Raw genomic sequence first — 22,114 nt, forward strand, 5'->3', positions numbered from 1 at the left:
ACCTGTGGCTGCATTTGATCATGCTCTAGATCCACTTACGCTTTGTGTGTAAGTGGAACTAGGCACACTTTGTTGTCTATGACCAAGGGATACATTTCCCTCCTTGACTCATCTCACTACTTGAACAAGCCTTAAAAATGGAGAAATCTTCCAACTAGATCATAATCTTTTTGGAAGCATACCAGTAGATCACACCATTCAGAAGACTGCAAATAAAGAAACTCTGATTCAAGGAGGGGTTTAGTTCCAGATGAGAGATTTCATTATCACTCACTGCTGAACAGCAAAATCCTTGTATGAGACAACTGAGACATGCTACAGTATAGTAATTCTAAGTTAAGACGTGCAGAACTGGAGTTATTTAGCAATTTAAGAAGAAGGAGCAGATACTGAAGCTTTGCTGAACAGCTGATTTAATTCAGCAAGTACCGATCAGACACAATCAATCTGTCAGGGTGTCAGCCAGCCTTGTCAGATGTTAACAGTTTACCAGGAGGACACGGAATAAGAGAGTGAGCACATGCTGATTTTTTAAATAATTAAGAATGCCCTTCCATGACAAAAGATTTATAAGAGATCTCCAAACAGAAACTTAATATTTTCAGCCATCAGTAAAAAAAGAAAGTGGTTGCATTCAGGAAAGGAAAGCTGTAGCTCAAATCAGACAGGAACTTGGACATGTTAGTTGTGCAAATCTCTGCCTTCTGCAGTGTTAGAGAAGTGCTGACATAGGCCAAGTAGTCCCTATCCCTTGGCAGTATTAGCTGGATCATTAGGAAAAAGAAACAAAGTGGAAGCTGGGTGTTGTCTTTCAAGTGAAGAAAGCTGTAGAATTGATGTAATGTTTGACTTTTAGAGGAGGCATTCATAGTGTCTCCTCCGTGGAGAGGCAGCAGATGTTCCAGCAGCAGCATTCATTCCCAGAACATCACTGCAACTTAAAAGATTCAACACTGGAAATAAATCCAACGTTGGTGCAGCAGTTACGAGTCCCACATTATTGATTATACCTTTATGCTGTTCTATAGTCACTGCTGAAATTGCAGGCAACAGGACGGTCCCAGACCCGCTGGAGTCTCTCCGAGGCTCGCACAGGTGCAGGCTGTCTCTGGAGCTTGTGCACTTCCCTGGCATGGCATTTCACCTGGTGGGGATTCTGCAGTGCAAGGAAAACTACAGCCCCATCACTTGCATTACTACACTGAGACTGGAAGAGAATGGGAGCCACTGCCGTGTCCTAGCAGAAATTAAAATGCCATCTTTACGTTCCAATTAAGTACTGAGACTAAAAAATATCACAAGCCTTTCTGCACAAAAAGAAATAAATGCAAAAGTAACTTTATCCAGCTTCCACCGTGCCATTCCAATGGGTACTGTGTCTGAAATACCAAGCACAGATCTGCAGATGATCCTCACAGTATGTGCTAGATCTCCCAAACTGTACTTGGATGTAGACATGGAAGGGTGCATGGACCTCATGGGTGACTGGAGTCAAAGCTGTTTGAGAAGTTGTGAAACGGACCCACAGTTAGTCCTGGCAATGGAATGAGGGTGTTTGCATTAGTATTGGCCCTGTACAGCTCCTTAATCTGCAACCCTTTACTGAGCAGGAGATTGCTGGATAAAAAGAGGTGTACTAGATCTTTTTAAGAATGATCTGAAGGAGAAAAATTGGGATGTTTAAAAAAATTAAGCTGCCCCTGGAATGTCTAGCATACTTTAACTAATGAAAGACACTCTGCTGCTTGCAGCAACTGAAATAATAGAAACAAATAGGAACAATTTTCATCCCTTACTAATATTAAGATTTTACTTTTGAGCAATAGCTATGCAAAGCTTAAGGGTTACTACACACAAATAGATTCATCATAAAACTGGGAGTTATCACAGGAAGTATAATTATGATTATTAAATCCACTGCATGAAGCAAAGGGTGTTGTAGATGAACAAGACAAAAGCAGGATCTCCAAAGTGTTACTGAAGTTCGTCCCCAACACTGGATCAAGAGCTGAAATTTCTGGTCTTGGCTGTGTGATTCTTGCCACTTTTTAAATCACAGCACTCTAGACACAGTTTCTCTTAACACTTGCAGACTGTTCACAGTTCTTGAATGAAATTTTGACATATATAAAAGAGATCCAGTTCTCCCTCAGATAAACATTAAATTTACCTTCATATGTCTGCCATTAAAACATATTGGTCTATTTATAGGGTAAATCACAAATTTTCCAGAAGATTGCAGGAACATTATCTTAGGCAAGATGACATATTAATAGGATATATGTTTCTGTAAAGCTGTGTCAGAAAGAAGCTAATACTGCTTTATCCTTACAGTAAACATGACCCAACCAATTTCCTTTTAGCTTTATGAGCTTTTAAACAAAAGTCTTACTGGATCACATCTGGAAATGTCTTTTGTGTCTTTACCTGGCTTATAGGCAGGACCAAAACGATTGGCCATTTTCTTAACTCTCCTGAAGTTTTACTGTTGAGACCTGTCGTTTCAGTAATTCGCACCAGAATGTCATTTTTTGTTCAAAAGAAAAAGTATGTTTTGTACTTTGGATGGATATTGTATTTTAGAAATATAAGAAGTTATTGTTTAGAAAGTTTTCTATAGATCAGATGACCTTTTATTGAAAAGTATGAGGAGAATATTGACACTTCTGTATATGTTGCAGTCAGCCATTTTGGTACAGAAATAAAGAATGGATGCTGTTATAGACAAATGATTGCATCTGAGAGTCATTGAAAAATAGAAAATATTCCAATGCCAAGAAAGTCACTTGCAGAGAAGTCCATCAAGGGATTGACTTGATAGTTCAGTGCATCAACATTTAGACTGCTGACAAGGCAAGAGCTAAGATAAGAGGTCTGAATAACATAGGAAGAAGAGTCTGTGCATGATTTTACTCCTGATGGTAAAAATTTTCACACACATTACTTTGCTACATACATCACCTTTATGTACTTACAGATAAGACACCAGAAAGATAATAAATTTGATGCCTGATTTTGGATGTTAGATCTCATTTACTTTATTCTGTATTCATTTTATTCAATCTAAAGCATGTTTATTGCAATGTAATATCAGCTATTTAATAATGAGACAGCATAGTTGTAATTTTTGTGACTGTAGTGAAGAGGTGCACTACTCTTCATATTAATCAAGCATTTTTATGGTTTGGTTTTGTTTTTAACTGGAGTGTATACAGCATTTTCTTAGACTACATGCACAGTTACCTTGTTTTAGTGGGATCTAACATGCAACATACCTTGGGAATCTTTTAATACTAACAGGCTGAGCAGGTAGTCCATGCAGCTTTTCTCTATGATAAGAATATCTGTGGGAAGACTGAATAGTATAAAGAGGAAAAAGAAAAAACTATCTGCACTTCAAAGATTCCCTTCAGATGAAGCAGATAGAAAATCCCCATAGATTACTGCAGAAGCTGTAGGTGAAATTAAAAGTTGCCATCTCCAGTATATGCATTTGACTGAATTATTCTCTATGTTTACATATTCTACGGCAGACACAGCTGTAAAGATATGTATTGCTTTCTTTCTTTAGTTTGAAAGTGCTCAGACTTTAAACTTGGGGTCTGTTAATACTGAGATCCCATTTACAGTCCAAAGAATTTTGTGTCCAGCATGTAGCAATCTTGATTATATTCCGGTCAGGATGTGGGAAAGATGCTATTAGAAATAAAACAATCAATTCACTTAGGCAGTCCCACAAACATGCTTTATGGCATCTGCCTCCTACTCATTTCAAGTGAGGTTTTATAGTGACACATTGGTGAAGATTAGTACACAACTGCAGGCAGATGCCCATGACTGATTCAATTGTTTGCACTGACACTCACAATTGCTGTAATTGCAACTGAAGTGATACAAGTCGTTGCAAAAAACCAGACCAAGTGAAATCAACATTGTTCCTCAGAGATTTTATTAGTTGTAACCCAGAAATGCACAATCCACTGTTTTTCCTTGGTATGAAATCACCACAGCATTTCCATTTGCTATGCCTGCAATACTGTTAGTGAGCTAACATAAGAATATTCAAAAGGCCTCTTTAAAAACAGAACTTGTACAGGAATGACAATATATTCCAGTGTCACTTGTTTAAAAGAATTTCTTTTAAAAAAAAAAAGTGATTAAAAGATAAAGCAGCAAATAATTTTTAGCAAAACAATGTGATTCTAAATAAAGAACCATTCTAAGCTCTAGCTTGCCTGTATGCCCCAAGCACAGCTACCATTGTTCCTTTCCTCTTTTTCTCCCATTAGGACTTAACACCATGAATGGTTCAAGTCGGTATTTCTGATGATGACTGAACATCTTCTGCAGCCTCTGGAGAAAGAGAAAATGGACGTTTAGAATTAGGCAGTATCCAGAACCTTCCTGAGAACAGATTACCTTGTAGCCTGCCAAGCCAGTTCTCATGCGGTACTGAAGACTTCCTTCAGTCCGCCTACACTACTAGTGGCTCAGTCCAAAGGAATTATGAGGTGATCCATGAAAGAGTTGAGGATTTAACACATTCGCTCCCTACTTACAAAAGAAAAGTAATTTTTGCAGACCTATTCTACTGAAAATGGAAGTCCCTTTGCAATATAACTCATATTTCGAAGGTATTTTTGGCATCGTCATCCTGAACACTGGAAGACTTGAGACTGTGATTATATCTAATTCCTCTATATCAGCTGAAACCAAAGAAAACACCAGAACTTCAAAGCAAAGCAAAAAAACTGTGTCCCATGTTCATGTAGCCCAGTACACGGTGAATCAAAAATGCTGTTGTTCCAAGTGCAGTCCCCACTAACATCTCTCAAGTTGGACACAAGATTGGCCAGATAGCCACTCACACAGCAAAACCTTAAACTACATTTTGTGTTAACACATCCCAATATTTAAATTTGGACTAGACTTGCCAATATACTGTAGAAGAGATATCTAAATCAAAAATGTATTGCATCAGAAAGGAGCTCTGAGAAATGGAAGGCGAGTGTTTTAAATGCTTCCAGTTATGGCACAGCACTGGAGAAGGTCAAATACCCAAACAAGGTCCCTCAGAGATATTTGTCAGATCTGATGCTCTGAACACAAGGCACACACCTGCCTCACATGGACACGTCCAGGGAAACACACCTTGGATGACGGCAGCACAAAAGAGATTCCATGCAGCAAGTCCATGTCAGGGACAACCAGGCAGCTGCATCCAAGGTCTGAGCAAGAGGGAGACCATGGCACTGCCCTATCCTGCACTCAGAGCTGTGATCTCCTTGCAGCTGTGCTGGGGAAGGGAATGCTCCTGCACTAGGGGCACAGCAGAGATCCAGGCCTGGCATCGTGTCTGCTAAAAGGCATTTCCTCTGTAGTGCAAGCAAGACAGAGGGGCAATTTATTGCAACAGGCCAAAGGGACAACACATTGTTGCCCTCAGTGGTTTTATTTGGTTGTTTTTACATTCCCAACCAAGTTCAGAACCACACTGTGGAATGCACAAAAACACCATTCCAGGTTCAGGTAGGAAGAGGAATAAACATTAGCCCCACTCTACAAGGAAGGATTAAAGTACCCAGAGTCCTATCAGAAACCAAGACAGGGACTGCAGCTGAACCAAGATGTCCCAGGGTGAACTAGACAAAATCCCTCTTCATATGTGTGTATGTTGAGCTGTACATTCCAGAACTCCAGTACTTGAGAACTAGATCTTACCTTCTTCAGTGCTTTTGTCTAAGGAACTCAAGAACCTCCTTCTGTCCTGTAGCCTCTGCCTGTAAGTAGAGATGTGAATTAAGTCTTGCCATCCTGTGCACCAGGACATGCAAATACTTACTTGTGGGAAGTAAGAGTACGTTACCACAAAATAATTAAAATCCAATTTAAATTTTAATTCCTCTGACATTGATGAGAAAAATTCTGGCTCCAACTATTTATTGCTTCACAAGAGCACCAGATTTGAGTTTGTAACAAATTCTAATCCAGTTTATAATCCACAAAGCAACATTTACTTTTCCTAAATGAATATCATCCGACAGTGCACGCTATTACTCACTCAGCTAGCACACCATACGGAGTACAGCACAACTTACTACTTGTAAGGGATTCCTGCCATCATAACCAGTTTGCTCCAGGTCTGCACCAGCTAGGTACCAGGCATACAACCCATCCACATCGCCTGTAGCTGCAAGGCTGGAAAAAGAATAATTAATATTGGTTCTAAATCTTTCCATTTCAGTGAGCTCCTGGATCCTGTCAATTAGCTCAGCAGGTAAATGCTGAACCAGAACAGGCTCAACATGGCTGCCAGGGTAGAGAGGTAAAGAACACTATTACAACAGTTTTGAAGAGCTGAGCAAGCAACACAGCTTGATGAATCAGTTCCTTAAATTAATAGGGCTGTGCTATAAGTACTTACAACAGGCTAGTTTCACATAGTGGGTGTGACTATGACCAAAGGGGAAAAAAAAGTCATGCAGTTTCATATTTCACAACACAATATTTATCTCATGAAATGAGTTGGGGGGAGGGCAACAGCTAAATCAAGATACAGCTGAGTAAGTGAGAGCACAAGCAGATGGGCCACTAATCCACAGGACTTACTTAAAACCACTAAAAAACCCCCTTCACAAGTTTGCATAACTACTTTTGCTATCAGAAGTTATGACAGCACATTTATGTGATATCAACTGGACAGTAACACAGCTATATGTTTTGAATTTTACAAGATAATTTGTAAGGTTTAAATGGGCAGCAAGCAAAAAAAAAAGGCATTTTAAGGATGACCTCTATCTTCCACATGTAACAAGCAATAGAAAGGATCAAAAAATAAGCAAGTTAAAGTTTTCAGAGGAATATACACCAGGTTATTTCTTCGCACATCTCCTGGTAGACTAATCCATAATACTTAAGGGTTATTTTTAACTTTCATTTTGGTAAAAGGCCTGTACATATGCAAAAGCACGACAGTCTGTACCAAGCCTGCAGACAGCCTGAACTGATGGGAAGGCTGGGAGGGCAACCTTCAGTCTCCTCACGATAGCAGCATCTGTGAGGCTTCAGAACCTCACCTTTGCTGTGAGCTTGCAGATTGTTTCAGCAGAACCGTGCTGATAATCATCAAGTGAGGTTGAATCTCATTAAGAGAGGGGGAGCCCTCCCCACCCTTATTAAGTTCAGAGTTTGCTGCCTTAAACAGTGCTCGCTGGGGCTGAAAGGCATTGTGCTGGCATCAGGGATGGAGGTGGTGATGGGCTCTTGAGTATAATAACCAAGCCAGGCAGAGCTGGTGAAGAGTGGAGACGGCTCAAAGATGCAAGGGGCAGACAGTCAGGTAAACTCATGGGAAAAACCATGAAAGCAAGGCTGCAACATTCACTTCTCTGCTAGGTTGAAATCACTTCTCTTGTTGATTAAATCTCTTAAGTACCTGGAAATATGTTTTCAGGGGAGTGGAAGCCTCTAATTGCAGCAGTCTGAGGAGAAAGTCAGAGAGAGGCTTTTGCTTGCAGCAGTCCCAGAGGCTGGGCACGAAAAGAGAAAGCAAATAGTCTCTGTGTTCCTCTATGCAACCCCCCAGATGACCTACAACTGGAGCCTTTGCGGGACAGGGAAGTGGTAGTCGGGTATTAAGAGGTTAACAGTGCTTCAGTCTGCCATCATGAAGGAAAGGATCATTAAATAATTAATGCAAACTGCCATCACAAAAATGGGGCCTCAGAAGCAATAAGGAAACAGAGGAAGGCAAAGGAGGTCCAACAGGAAGCTCAGTGGGAGGTCAGTAAGGAAACTGCAGGAAAGAAATGAGTATTAATAAAGAAAAAGTGTAAGCATTAGTAAAGCAAAGAAATTGCTTAGCAGCCACTTCTGGAGCACCTGAATTATCTTAGTTACAAAAACTAGTCTCTTGCTGTTAACACTGTAAGGTCACAGATTAAGGAACTAACAAAAATCAAAGAGCCTAACTAGAGAGTTACAAGCATCACCAACACTGGACAGGAAAGCCCTGTATTTGCCAAACAGAATCTCATCATTCAGTCACATGCAAAGTGGAAACCATTTGGGCAAAGACCAGCACTTTCAGAAATATTACCAATCTACATATCGAGGGCAATTCAGCTAGCACCAGTGTAAGCAACAAACAAGGACTGCTGCACTCACTTGAAAATTAACTGCCTAATAGCACCTGTTCAGAAAGAGCAATTTAACCCCCACTGCCATAGGTCAAACCTGTGAAGTGGTCTCCTTCCATGACATTAGAGCACTCCAAATACACAGAATTATCTTCAATTTTGCAGCAGCCATTTACTGATCAAGTGAGAACTGTATTCTGTGTGACCCAGAGAACATAAGGTGATGTAGCTTGTGAGAAAATTTAGATACCACTCTAAATAGAAGATACCTATTATTTACCAAATTGATAATCACCACAAAACATTTTCTCCAGTTCCAGATTTCCATAGTTGAGGCATACACATCTGTACTTCCTTTACACAGTGTAAATGTACTTCATATACTCAAATATATACAGAGGACTTCTCAATTTACACTATAGGCACCATTCCAACTACAGATGCAACCTCTAAGCAGCAAGTCCATCACTTTTATATCATGAAATGGACTAAAGATAGCTTCAATATACACTTACCAGGATGTTTAAAACCTGCTTAGTGATAAAGAACTACCTAACACATTTTACTAAACTCTGACTGATACTTTTTACAGCAGATAATCCTAGGCATGCTGCCTTATCAATACTCCTGCAGTCAGAAAAGAAATTATTATGTATCCATTTCACAATTTCAGTAGGGCTAATGTAGCCATGATGATGACAGAGCTAAGATATCAAGAACAGTGACAGTGCAATTATGCTCTCTGATTCTGTGTCTCACACCCCACCAGCATCAAGCTGCAGTTTAACACATGCTCTGTTACTGCCAAGGTACCAGGAGTGAAGCTGGTCAGGTCTCAGAGGGTTTATAAGGACAAGGGCCAATGCAGTTCTAGATTTGGGAAGTAATAAATACTGTGAAATGACACCTTGGGGTTCCCTCCTGCCTCCTCAGGTACTAGGATTTCAACTTTCCCAGGGACACAAAGCTGTGCTTTTTCAGCAATGCTAGCAATTCTCCTTTTTCAGTGTCTATATAAAGTGATCAGGAAAGACTTCCTTTTTTTCAGGTGTATCATCACCCTGGCAGAAGAGAGAATCTTTTATCTACTTCTTTTTTTTTTTTTTTAAGACGAAAATCCTCAAAAAAGAAGTTAAAAGTCCAGTGCAAAGAGTGTCTTGCATCCTGAACTAATTTGTGAGTGCTGCTCTTAGCTAGTGTCTCCATATCTGTCTCAGCTGAGACAGACAGACTTCTTTGAAAGACAGCAGGCAGGAGCTTGGTCCTAATTCCTGCTGAGACATATTTATCCTTCCTTCTCCAGCCTTACCCCTCAAGTCTATGTCAAATTGAAGAAGTATCTTATTCTGAAAGGTGCTGATTTTGAAAGGCTGCATCCTTGTATATAATATCATTTTATGAAATCTGAGAATATGAAAGAAAAAGCTGGTTTGGCTTTATGCCCTTGTTTAATTTTGTAAACTACAGATTTAAACAGAGTATCTCAATTCTATACAAATTTTTTTCCTTTAAAAAACCAAACACAAATCAACTGTTTACCAACTCCAGAACTCCACAAGCTTTCAGAATAAGCCTGAGTGTTCCAATTTATGTCATCATGGTTTGGGTTTGCAGACAGATGACAATACTACTGCAATATGAGAAGATATTCTGACATTTTTAACAGATTACTAACATTGAGATCTCATTTCAAAACAAAGCCATGAACCAGATACCAAACATCAACAAAGTGATTCCAAAGCCAGACTACCACCTCTCACTTAAAAAAAGACACCAGCAAATGAAACCATAGAAGATTTAATAACTAGATATTGGCTGCATCTATGTACATCTCCACTTCCTACACAAGAGTTGCCACTGATACTGTCCAACTCTCAGTTCTGGCTGGTACTCCTCCCGCTCTCAAACATCACCAATGCCAAAGGAACACATTTATTTTTATCTCCATAATCTTCCAACTGAACTATTCTATTCTATTATAAAATGATGAGTCTAAACAGAAGAGAGCTGAGGAGACGGTATTAGAACACAAAAATCACTGTTCATGGTCTTTTGTGAAAGTCAGTTTGTTCAAGGATTGCTAAGTAGCAAAGGGGAAAAACATGTTTATAGTTTCTGCTTCAGACAGAACTGTAAGGAGAAAAAGTTAAGTTAGCTAAGTGTAGGAACCAAGAGCTTATCAGAGAACAAGCAGCTTTTTCCTCCTAAGCCCCAAGAAGTTGAAATCCTGCCTTGGTGACAAATTCAGGTTGGTAAAAATGCAGCTTAAGGCACATTACAAGACAGATGAGATGTAGAAAAATAGTTCAAATCAGACAAAAGGAAGATGTTATAAATAGCTTTTTCTTTAACTAGCTTGACCAGGTGAACATGTTGACTGCCATGAAGGTGCCAGTGCCTACAAAGAAAGGCGTAAAAGGAGGAGGTAAGAAGTAGGAGAGAGAAGTGAGCATGCTGGAGAAATGAGCGTATCAGTAGGGTCATCTGAGGATACTGTAGAAGAAGTACCAGAGACATTTTGTCAAGAGGACAAACACCAGTAACTCAGATTTAATAACTTTTAGGCATCCAAATAACGCTCTGTGGAAAAAGTCCACTTTGGTGGAAGTGACTGTGCCAGGCCCTCTAAAACAGCAAGAGCAAAGGAAGCACTTAAGCTCTGCAGAAGCAGCATAGGGAAGAGACACTGTTCACAGACTGTCTCTAAGCCTGACCACTGCCTGGCTGTGCTCCTGGTACAGGCCACGTGGTGATGCCTGTCCATGGACACACCTCTGGCCACGGCCACCACTCCAGCTGCCAACCGGGAGAGAGCCACAGCCCCGGTTCCTGACCCACACCAATGTGTGAGAGCCTCTTCCCCTCCCACCCCAAGTACAGCACTCTGTGCTGAGTCCTCAGTCAGACTCTGCACATGTGCACTCCCACCCCGTTTGGAAGATTTACATTGTTTCATACTAAAATTACAAACACCAATGCAAGTTCAAAAATATCTGAACTGTTGATTATCAAAATGTCAGCTTTGAACAACAGGAGATTGTGCAATACAGATGCAGGTGTACAATGTTCCCTAAAAAGCTGTAACAAACTGCATCAGAACCACATTTTGTTTAAAACATCCTCTTTCTCTTTCCTTTTTTTTTTTCTTTTGGGATATATTACTGACAGGTCAGCTAGCCAAACTGGTTCTGCATGTGGCACCAGGGCTAAGTAAGGGGCCAATTTATTTGCAGAGGAATGTCATTCCCTAAACCACTCCTCTCACCTTTTGGCAGATGGAAACTACACAAACCAAGGGTTTAGTTCTGTCCTATCACTTGCAGTGCCCTGGGAAGTGCATATTTTAACTTCCTGGTAAAAGCCCTATTACCCAGTCTCCTCTGAGCATGTTATGACAATGGAAACACTCCAGCTAGTGTTTCTTAATTCTAGAATTACTCAAAGGATAGAGTCCAGTCTCTACACATAAGCTTCACTTTGACCTTGTTTGTAGACATTATACAGCACTGGCTGGTCCCTGCAAATTTCATGGTTTCCTGCCAAATCCTGATTCAAAGGCCAGTACTTAGGTGGTTTTTTGTTTGTTTTTCAAAAATAGAAAGAAGAAATGAAGTAAAAACTGTATTTTAGGAAATACATGAAAGTTTCTCATGATTTTCAGAGTAATTTGTAATTCAGGACAAGTACTGGAAAAAATTAAATCTAATATCTATTTGGTTTCATAATACATATCCACATTGTTATATATTAAAAGCAACTTTAACAGAGAATTATATGCTCCTAAAATTAAATATAGTGACACTGAGCAGTTGTTCACAAGTTTTGGGATTAAATCTATCTGTCCATTTGATTTAGTAATTTTTAAGAACATTATTATATACTAATTAGAATAGAAGCCACTTCCATATAACTGAAAAGTGGATTTTAAGACAATAAAAATGACACACAATGTGCAGCTTTATTTTTAAATAGAGATGTTATTAAGTCACATATTGAACAGCTTCCTTCTCACCCTTCCTCAGTAAAACACCTTGGGAAAAAATGGGGTGTATGTGCTTCCAGGTCACTGATCTCCACAATACCATCTACTTTGGAGGTCTCTTGAGTTACTGGTGCTTTGATATAGAGTTGATTCTTAATTTCATCACTTCACTTGTTTCCTTATTATTTGTCTAGCACCGAAATAGCCACCTCATGAGCCAGGGACCCAAGTTCTTCTCCAAAGTTCTTCATTCTGGAGTCTTTTCTGAAAAACCATCCCCCTCCATCCCAATTTTAGGGCCACCTCACCTTGTATCACATTTACCTGCAGAGTATTGTTCCGGTATTCTCCAAGTCCTGGCTTGAAAGGTGAGCTCCTGTTTCCCGTAACAAATTAATCACTTGTATGTGCCTTTATGAGAGGAATAGAAAAAACAGAGAGAGTGTCTTGACCTGTAGGTTTTTTTCCCTAAATCCAGCATTGTCATATACACAAAGAGTCAGTGAAAGTTCTTATATCAGATTTCCCACAATCACAGAATCAGTGAATCTTCTCCAAGGTGACAGATGTAGTAAACAGAGCTGCCCTCCCTTTTAAAAATTCATTCATATACTAAGCTCAAGGAAGTGTTAAGTTCAGCTCTGAAAAGGAAATGGATGCATACTCTCCTCTTCCAAGAATTCTTAGTATCTTTACCTTAGTGCTAGCTTAATTTAACAGCAGAAATATTAGTGATCGAAATACATGCAAACAGTGAGATTACTTATTACATAGCATTGTTCCTGTATTTTAAAGAATGCAATGGCCATATATATCAGTCTTAAATAAAAGGTGTTTCTTGCAGATAAGTAGTGAATCTTTAGGTTAATGGGGAAGCTTATCAGGTTTTTAGGGCTTCAAAATGATGGTAAGTATTCTTATGAACTGCCATCAAAAGCACACCTGTTCCTAACCCCCTCTTCCCAATGCCTTTATTATTTCTTTCTACCTGGAGATTTTAGGAGGTCTTCATTGTCCTTTCCTTTGAAATAAAGGGACAAATAGCCAATACCTACACCTTAGTAAGATGTTTGAGAAACTCTATGGGAAAGGCTGCTCTCCAAAAGTACTGTTGTGGGTAGAAAATAACATAACAGATGCAAAAATGCATAAAAATACATTTTTCATAAGTAACCTAGTGAAAGGTTTAGAGCTAGGTTTGAAAAGGAGGTGACAGAGTGCTCCTCTGCTAAACAACTGATCTAGTTTATAAATCAAAGCACAGTTTTTTTTCTCCAGAAAGAGCATGATGACCCAGTAGATCAGGAATAGTTTCACAGTTCCTATTTTAAGTAAGTTGCTATACTATAATACTTCAAAACAAAGAGGTAGGCTTATCATTTAATAGGAAATATATGAGCTTTTCCAACCCATTAGCTAAAAGCTCATCTGTAGTAATTAAAAATAAAAAATAAGCTCACATACACTTTCTGCTTAATTACTTGCATTTTCTTGGTGATAGCCATGGGCCTTTTTATTCCATTAATTTCAACTGGATTAAACTGCTTATCTAATCCCTTTGCCTCCTTTTAAGAAGCTCCATCTTCAGTCAGAAGCTGCATTACAGTTATCCATATAAAGCCTATGTAAGCTTGTATGTTTCACATAAAATCTTTAATTTATAAAGTAACCAAAGAACTGTACAAATGCTCTAAGAATCATTTTGGTGTTCCAAACACAGGTTATTGAACCTAGCAGACCGATTTTTTTAAAAATTGTGCTTTGTTTCAATTGACAGCCAAAAAAAAAAATATCTTCCTTTGTCTCATAGCAAAGCGTTGCTGGAACAGCACATGCTTCAAGTTTGTTCAGTTATCTAAAATATTTTCTCAGGTGGGTCCCTTACGACGTGGCTAGTCATCCACAAGCATCTCCTTGAGCCAGCAAATAATGGCATGGTTTCCTATTTTTCAATCTGTGGTGTAGAACGAATTCTACATGTACGAGTTTTTTTAATTCTTAGTCTGAAGCAAAACAGTAATTAGCTGAAATGAAATTTGACCTAAAATAGATTAAAAGTAGAACAGTTCCCTCAAGCTCTCATTGGGTACTGAACTGAACATGGGGAGTGTCTGTTTACTCTCCAACAACTGCCCTGAAGTATTCCTCATTTCCCACCTTATACGAGAAATCGAAGCATGAAACAAGCACTTTTTAAAATCAAAGCTGTGCTATGGGACAGCACTAAAAGATAAAAGGCAGCAAAGCATGTAATGTTGTGTGGTATCCTCCCTCAGTGTGCTTCCCCTGTGTGGTTCTGTATCTCTGGATTCCAGCAAAAAGCCAGGTTTTCTCTTCCTGTTGTAACTATGCAAAATTCCCTCCAGAAAGCACTTCAAGTCCCACTTATGCCACACAGCCATTACTACTCTGAGGGGGACTCTATAAATCTTTGGTACAGGCAGATTTGGGAGCACTTATCCTGCTTATTTAATTCTGCAAACTTAAATGAGGAAAAAAAAAAGTGGCTTGAAATAAAATAAATCTTTAAGCATTGAAACTAACAGTGTTAACTAACAATAAATGCTTACAATAAAGCATTTCTAAATAGAAATACAATGTCCCAATGACTGGGAGTTATTCAAAATCACGTTTCTTGGTACAGTGGGAAGAAGAGGAAGTGTTGTAAGCTACTGCTTGTTAGAGAAAGGGTACGGGAGAGGAAGAATAGGGACAAATAGTAAAGTACAACTTAAAAGTGTTAAATTTAGTACTGTGACTATGAAGTGCAGATCTGTCCAAGAAAGCAAACAGACCACCTCTCACATTCCCATCGCTCAACATGAAAACTATGCAGGAGGTGAGCTGCACTACAGCTTGTTCCTACTTGCACCCAAACGCTATCTACATTCTGAAGGAACTTAAGCCCTAACCAGAGCACCACTTCTGCTGTCTTGTACCTACCACAAGGGCATTATTCATATTTCAAGAGGCTGACTGTGAATTTTCTGATACTGTTATGTCTTGGGCACATGAGAGGTATTTGTCTTTAGAAATTGTTTCTTTAAGTGCTGCTCTCCTGTGGCATTACAAAAGCCTCACAGGGGTCACAGTTTAGCTGATCTGAAGTTCAGGTCATGTCATGAGCCATGAACTTCTTGGGAACGGTTCAAATGCAATTCCTGTTCTAAGGTGACAGCACAAAACCAAGAGCAGAGGAACTGCTGGACAATGAAAGGTCAAGGTGTAGAGAGAAGGCCAACATCACGACCTGGTACATGGCTGCATGTCCCACTTTAGCCCCACCTGATAAGCATTGTCATCTGTGAGCTGTCCCTGAGTCTCCCTTTTCTTAGACTGCCCCATTACCAAAGCATGGTCAGAAACAGCTATACAAACAATGCTATTCTGCATATGTTACTTAAGTTAGCCTTTTGATAGTACTATCACTGTTATTCATCGCTCTCTGAAGGAAAAAACCAAATAGAGAAAAGGCATTTTTAGTGTCTCCTCTCTGCTAGGTTCCACTATTGATAACACCGGGCATAAAAACTCCAATGGATACTAATATCTTAATGTATGATTTGGTGCAGTCTTCAACACTCAGTGAGTGCTAGGAGCAAAGTCTGAGTTCCAGATAAAGACATCTGAACTCTTCCCAGTTCATGAGGGCTCTGGACTCACAGCAATCAAGGTTCTGCACCATACGTATCATCTCAGGCCTTCACTTGGCAGACACGAACTGAAGTGAATCGACTTCAAAAGGGATGAATCATCCATGTGAAATTAACACACATGTAAGAGTTTGTAGGATTGGGGCCTTAGGGTGCACACCTTCCACCAACTCTCTTTAAAGAAATGCAGGTGTAATGTATATCCAAACTTGACTGGCTTCATTCTTTTTCATGCTTGCTCCCCTAGCAAGCGGAATGGTTATGGCAGGATCAGCTTAATTTCACTTTTCTACGTGGTATCAGTGGGAATTTTATGCTCAAACACTGTAAGGAGAGGCTTCAGTGTACTTCTGGAGTCAGTGGTGGTTAGATTTTCACTCTTCACTTAGATTTCCTGAAGTAATGTAAATGTAACCTTGCAAAATATCAAGTATTTAAATTCATATTTACGTGGGAGGTAATTTTACTGCCTCTCATCTGATGTTCTCACAGCACTATATGAGCAACTCCCCATTTTCAACCTTTCACCACTGCTCTACAAGTAAATGGAAGTGCTTTTACTACTCAAAATATACACAATTTTTATTCAAGACATTTTCCTGCTTAGAGAGTTTCTGTTATTAAAAAAATATTATTCTATTGTTTTGAAAATGAATTATCCCTTGAGGGTGCTGTAAGAAATTAAAGGAATTCCACTTATTTTGATATGTCAAGCAACTGGCCTAAATTAACAGTGGTCTGTTTAGCTTCATGCCTAAAGTGAATAAGACTACAAGCAAATTGCAGAGTTACAAATGAAAAAGCGGGAATGCAGTAGTTTATTTCTTATTTAGAAAGAAACAAAGAAAGAGTCACTTAAAGTCAAAAAATTTAAGAGACTGTCATAGACGTAGATCAAGTTGCTGGTCTATCAGCTGACAGTGCTATGTTAAGAAGCTTTTAAGAAGACACATAACTCCTGATCATTACAAATCATTAACTGGAAAAGAGAAATCAGTCATCTTTATATAGGTTTGCATGCTGGTTAAAAGGCAAGCCACTGACAAATGTAACATAAAAGACTCGAAGAAAGCTATTTTTAAGATGAGTGGATACTGTATTGCAGTTAAATGCCAATTAAACAAATATTAATTCTCAGAAAATGGGATTAAGCTGATGCAATATTCAGTAAAATTGAGAAAGTTACAATATTAAACAGTTTAAAGCATTGACTACTCATTAACATCAGTTTTCCCCCTTCCCTCCCTGCCACTTTGTATGCTGCATCGGGATAATCTCTTCACTTTCAACTTACAACTGTTTAATAAATGGAATTTAAATATTTCTGTAGCAGAAATCTTTTTAGTGGGTATCTAATTACACACATATACAGCTGTTTGCTCCTTTATATGCTTACCAGTGTGAAATGCAGTGTGAGTACACAGCAGATCATAAATACACATTTATGAGATTAGTTCTAAGTCAACTCTTCCTCTCATTCCAACAATAGAAACAAAAAGAGAAACTGAAAATGGTTATGGTGCAGTTTCCTTTTACAATTCCCTGTATCAAAACGGGTGTGCAGTTTTAAAGAGCTTAAGAGTCATAGTAGGAGTCTAATATAGGAGTGGCAATGCTAAGGAATCCAAACAACAAGCTCATGTGAAATTCCTCAGGCGGTAGATGGGTGCGGTAAAAAAAGTAGGTGCCTGATTTGCAGGAACATCTAATAGTACCTAATGCTTTAGCATTTTCTCACATTGGACCAGAGCCACCTCTGTTCAGCTGCGAGGTTATTTGTTTGATTTGCTGTTGGGCTTGTTTTCGCTTTAAGACTTTAAGGGTTTTCCAATGAAGGGCTTATATATTCATGAGGTAAAGCAACAGCTACAAAGCCATAAGGGACCATGCAGTAGGTATGGCAATAGCACAGCGTGGCCATGCAGGACTTCAACTCCCACATTAATAGAGTTTGTTGAGTTTTCTACATCTGGTCTTTGAAACAGAAGAAGCCTTCGAGTTATTCCTGCAGCCAATGGTAATCCCACACTGTCAGACCTCCCAGGGAGCTAACTCCAGCTTGACAAACCAGGTGAACCTGTCAACATTAGAAAGCTGTAGGAATATTTGGGGACAGTCATCCACAAAGACCACGAAAATTCAACCATTTCAAGCTCCTGTACAGAAAAAAATGGCTTCTCATCTGCTACAATACAAACTGAACATGAGATAAGGAGCTGAAAGTGGATCAAAGAAACAGGGAGAGATTATTTTATGCAGCTTCTAACACGTTAGGAGACCAATGGCTCCATGAATCCCCAGGCTATACAAACTAAGTGTTTTAAAATTAAATTTTGATTACTGATAACTATTAGACTCTGTGCTATGGCCATTCCTTAGGACTATACAACGTGGAACAGGCCAGTAAATTGCAAATCCATGGCTACCATTCCAGAACTGCTGACATTCATAACAGCAGGAAGAGGAAATCCACAAAGCAGGCAGGGCCATGCAGCCATCCCATATAATTATGAGTGGGTGGAAGGGAAAAAATCAGAAAACCAGTCATCCAGCAGGAGAGTCAGGAAAGCACTGGTGGAAGGGAAAGATTAAAACATGTCAACCTACCGGTATACTTTGTGCCAATTGAAACAGTCTGGTCTTGATGAGAAAGGGAAGGGCAGAAAGAAAACAGACAGCCCATGGTCCTGCACTCTCACTTCTGACAGTCAAAAGGAGTGATCAGTTTGGCTGTGTTTTATAAGGAAGCCTCAGAATAAAGAGTGGAGCCCTGAAATTATGGACAAAGTCTTGGCAGGAGGACAGCAATAGGTTACTTTATGCTAAAATTCTGCATGCATACCAAGTTGTTTGCTTTCATTTCATATTACTTTTTAATTTTTTTTCATTTAGGCTAGTCACATCCTTTGAAATAAAGCTGGTATGTGTTAACTGCTGTAACTTACACTTGACTGCTGAGACAAAACAAGACCAAAACGCAGGGATGGACTTGAAATCTAAAATTATAAAAGGTCTATAAACTTTACATAGAGTAGTATATAAATTGTTACCTGAACTTGATCGCATTCATCAGTGGGGTAGATCCATATCTGTCTCTAGCATAAACAGTCGCGCCAGACATCAACAAATACTCAACCAGTGGTAAATGCCCTTCAGAGGCTGCAATATGAAGTGGAGTTCGGCCATCATAGTCTCCACAGCTCAAGTTTCCACCCTACAAAAGGACATATCCTTCATATGCTAAAAAGATAATGGCTGCACATTAAGTTGTTGCATGCGTCACACAGTAGGTGCATACTTCACATTTTAATTCTGCCACCAAATTGTTAAGCTTGTCAATCTTGTAGGATTGTTTCAGTGCCAATAAGGATATTTATTTCACCTTCTGCCCTCAGATATGCTCTTTATTTCAGCATGCCATACAGCAGCTTTGTGCCTGTAGACTGCTAATCTTACTTGTCTTAGTTTATTCTTAATTTCAAGATATATTTATCCTTTCTTGAGGCCCATTACTAAAGTCTCAAGAGTAGGGTAAACCAAGGCAAAGAGGGGAAAAAAATGAGAAGACAGGGAAATGCCTGTTTCTTTTTTCAGGTATAAGCAAAGTTAGAGTTATGGGGAGAGCCAGAAATCCTGAATTAACACTGCACTGTGTTTTGCTTAAATATAGTTTTCAAGTTCTTTTTTTTAATCATGACAGATTTACATCCAGAAGCTGGATACTATGAATATGTATAAAGAAAATTAGGCAAAAAGAAAGCAGCACAAACCATTTTAAAATGTTCCAAAGTTAGCAGATAAGAACTTGCATTTTAATCTACCTGTATTTTCACAGTTCAAAAGAAAATATAAACAGCTGAAAAACAGAGAGGGGAAAGAACATACCAGTCTTGAAAGGCAAAGACCTTGTAATAGTCAAAGTACCTTGATTGTAAGACCAATTCCAGTGAGCATAGCTTCCTCCCATCAGTTACAGCTCTATTTAAAAATTAATGTTTTGTACAAACTGTTAATTTTACATTACCATTTCTGCTATGGCTCTTAGTGCGTCTATGTCACCCAGTTTAGCTGCAGCACAAGCCAAAGGTGGAATTAATGCATCTCTTACGGCTTCTAACTCCTGAGAAACAAATAAAATTAAACATTTAATATCAGCTTTGCCTCTAATGGGATTGATATCCAAGTCATAAAAACACCAGCCTTGCTTTCATGTAAAGTTTCCAAATTAGTCACTTGGATATTTAAAAATGGTAGCATTTAGTTCTTGGAAGGAAAGAGGTCTCATGTTTATTTTACATTTTGTCAGTCTCACATCCATAAGATTTATATTCCTCCCAGGCAACACTACAGGTACCTGATATCTATATATACCATTTAAGGTGCACACACTATTACCATCTCTCTACTGCCATAGCTACTCATCAATACAGTAAGAGAAACAGCGCTGGTGGGAGTTGGAAAAGACCATATAGTCCAGCCTCCTCAAGACTGATCAACTTTATTCATGTGATTCCTCAGACACCTGTGTATCCTGATAAGCCCTTGAGGCCCCCTGAATATCCTCCCATTTCTCATGCTCACTAAAGAAGAACCATACATTAGTTAATAAATCCCATCTTCCTTGAAACCAAGTCAAGAGAAAATCGAGCATCTGAACAACCAATATTATCTTTTCTAATTTTCCAGTTGAGAAGGACTAATAGTAAACATCACAAGTGTCTCTACACTTTTGTAATGCTTCCTTAGCCTTCTATGATTGCATGTACAATTAAGCTGTTTTACCCATTATTATCTGGATTGCTCCAAACTGTCAATACATTTGACCACAAAAATACAAAGCACTTCTTCATATCATTGATACTCTGAATTACAGCATCTGTCTGAGGCTTGTTAGTGCAACCAGCCAGTCAAGAAAATAAACCCAAGATGGGGCTACAAAGAGGGGGGGGAAGTTAATATGTTTTTAATTAAAAACATTTTGGTGTCATTGTGTCCTTTCTCCCTAGCCCAACTGGTTATCTGGGACACTCAGAACTAAAAAAAATAATATAAAACCTACAGTATTCAATTTTTCTTTCAGTTTTGCTGTTCATCTTTAATCTAGGTTCATTTAACTGAGTTTGCAGCTTTACATGATATTAATTCTAAATATTTAAGTGTATATACCTCCTTGCTGCTGATACTTAGAGATTTGGCAATCACTTGTATAAACTTGCTATCTCTCAGAGAGATCTTGGCTCCTGTGGGTACAACAGTCATTTCTCCTCTTAGATTCTCACTCAGCATCTGAAAAGCAAGCAATCAAACCCTTTGTTAGCAGAGGAAAAATATGGTGGTAGTCTAATAAAAAACTTTACTATCAAGTTAGAAAATTGTTTGGAGGAATTATGGAAACTAATTAAATGCAGACAAAAGATTAAAGAAATAGTTACTGTCCCATGAAGATTGCACGTTTAAAAAGACAAAGGAGGGCAAGAGACAGGGAAATAAAGCTTTCTTCCAAAGCAAAGAAACCAAAATAAGCACATAACAAAACACCCCCATTTTCAGAGTAAGCAGACAAAAGTTCCCTAGTGGGGTAAGATGCAGCCTACTTAAAAACACAAAGATAGTGAGTAATGAGCAGAGTGAGGCTTAAGACCAGAATATTCTGAAATGCTGCCGTTTGCCAGCATTCACAAACCTCAGGACTCCTACACAGACTGTCTACACAGGCCTCAAAACAAAGCCCAGTGCTGCCTGTAGACAATCATGGATTTCCATGGGTTTTCAAGCAGCTCCGTTAGCCCTGATTTTGTTAAAATTTGGCCAAAGATCCAGCTTTGAATGCAGAGGGTTTACAGTAGTACTAGTCATTCAGTATGCAAACAGGCATGGAACAGTTTGCAGGATGGGTGCATCCAATGTAACTTGGAAAAAAATTCCAAATCAAAATGTAAGAAGGTCAGCCAATTCATGTGTAGAAAGTACTTGAATGGGGCAATAAAGAAATGAAAATACTCCAAAAGACAGATTCTGGGAAATCTAGAGAACACAGATAGGAGGCAGTTATTAAGAAAAAGCAACTGGTTTCCTCAATTCTGACAATTTTACATACTGGCACTCTTTCACAAAAGGTTGCTGATGCAGCTATAAAGCCCATAGTTATTTCAATTAGAATTTTAAAAAGCAGGATTGTGAAAGTTTGAAAGAAACAGATGTGATGTTGGAAGGAGGAATGCCCCAGGTTTACTTGTGTCTAGGCATGCCCTTTATTAAAAAAAAAACCTCCAAGAGCTGACAACACCATAGCTGTCTGCTGGAAGAGTCCCATATGCATGTAACTCAGAGGATACCAACAG

The 22,114-nt window shown here is 39.0% G+C and overlaps 1 protein-coding gene across 2 annotated transcripts in view; it reads right to left on the reverse strand.

Moving 5' to 3' along the window:
* Positions 1–3,935: 3,935 nt before the first annotated feature.
* ASPG (asparaginase) overlaps positions 3,936–22,114 on the reverse strand; it is a 47,547-nt gene continuing 29,368 nt past the window's right edge. For both annotated transcript variants that reach the window (XM_051769512.1, XM_051769511.1), the window contains exons 10-16: positions 20,940–21,059; positions 19,798–19,893; positions 18,824–18,987; positions 12,445–12,531; positions 6,099–6,198; positions 5,722–5,780; positions 3,936–4,353 (exon numbers count right to left, since the gene is read on the reverse strand). In XM_051769512.1, the coding sequence (XP_051625472.1) occupies positions 5,727–5,780; positions 6,099–6,198; positions 12,445–12,531; positions 18,824–18,987; positions 19,798–19,893; positions 20,940–21,059 (621 nt within the window). In that variant the 3' untranslated portion in view covers positions 3,936–4,353; positions 5,722–5,726. The remainder of the gene's footprint in view (positions 4,354–5,721; positions 5,781–6,098; positions 6,199–12,444; positions 12,532–18,823; positions 18,988–19,797; positions 19,894–20,939; positions 21,060–22,114) is intronic.

Source organism: Manacus candei, unplaced genomic scaffold (assembly GCF_025592945.1).
Source record: "Manacus candei isolate 608988 ecotype Guabito, Panama unplaced genomic scaffold, ASM2559294v1 h1tg000109l, whole genome shotgun sequence".
NCBI lineage: Eukaryota > Metazoa > Chordata > Aves > Passeriformes > Pipridae > Manacus > Manacus candei.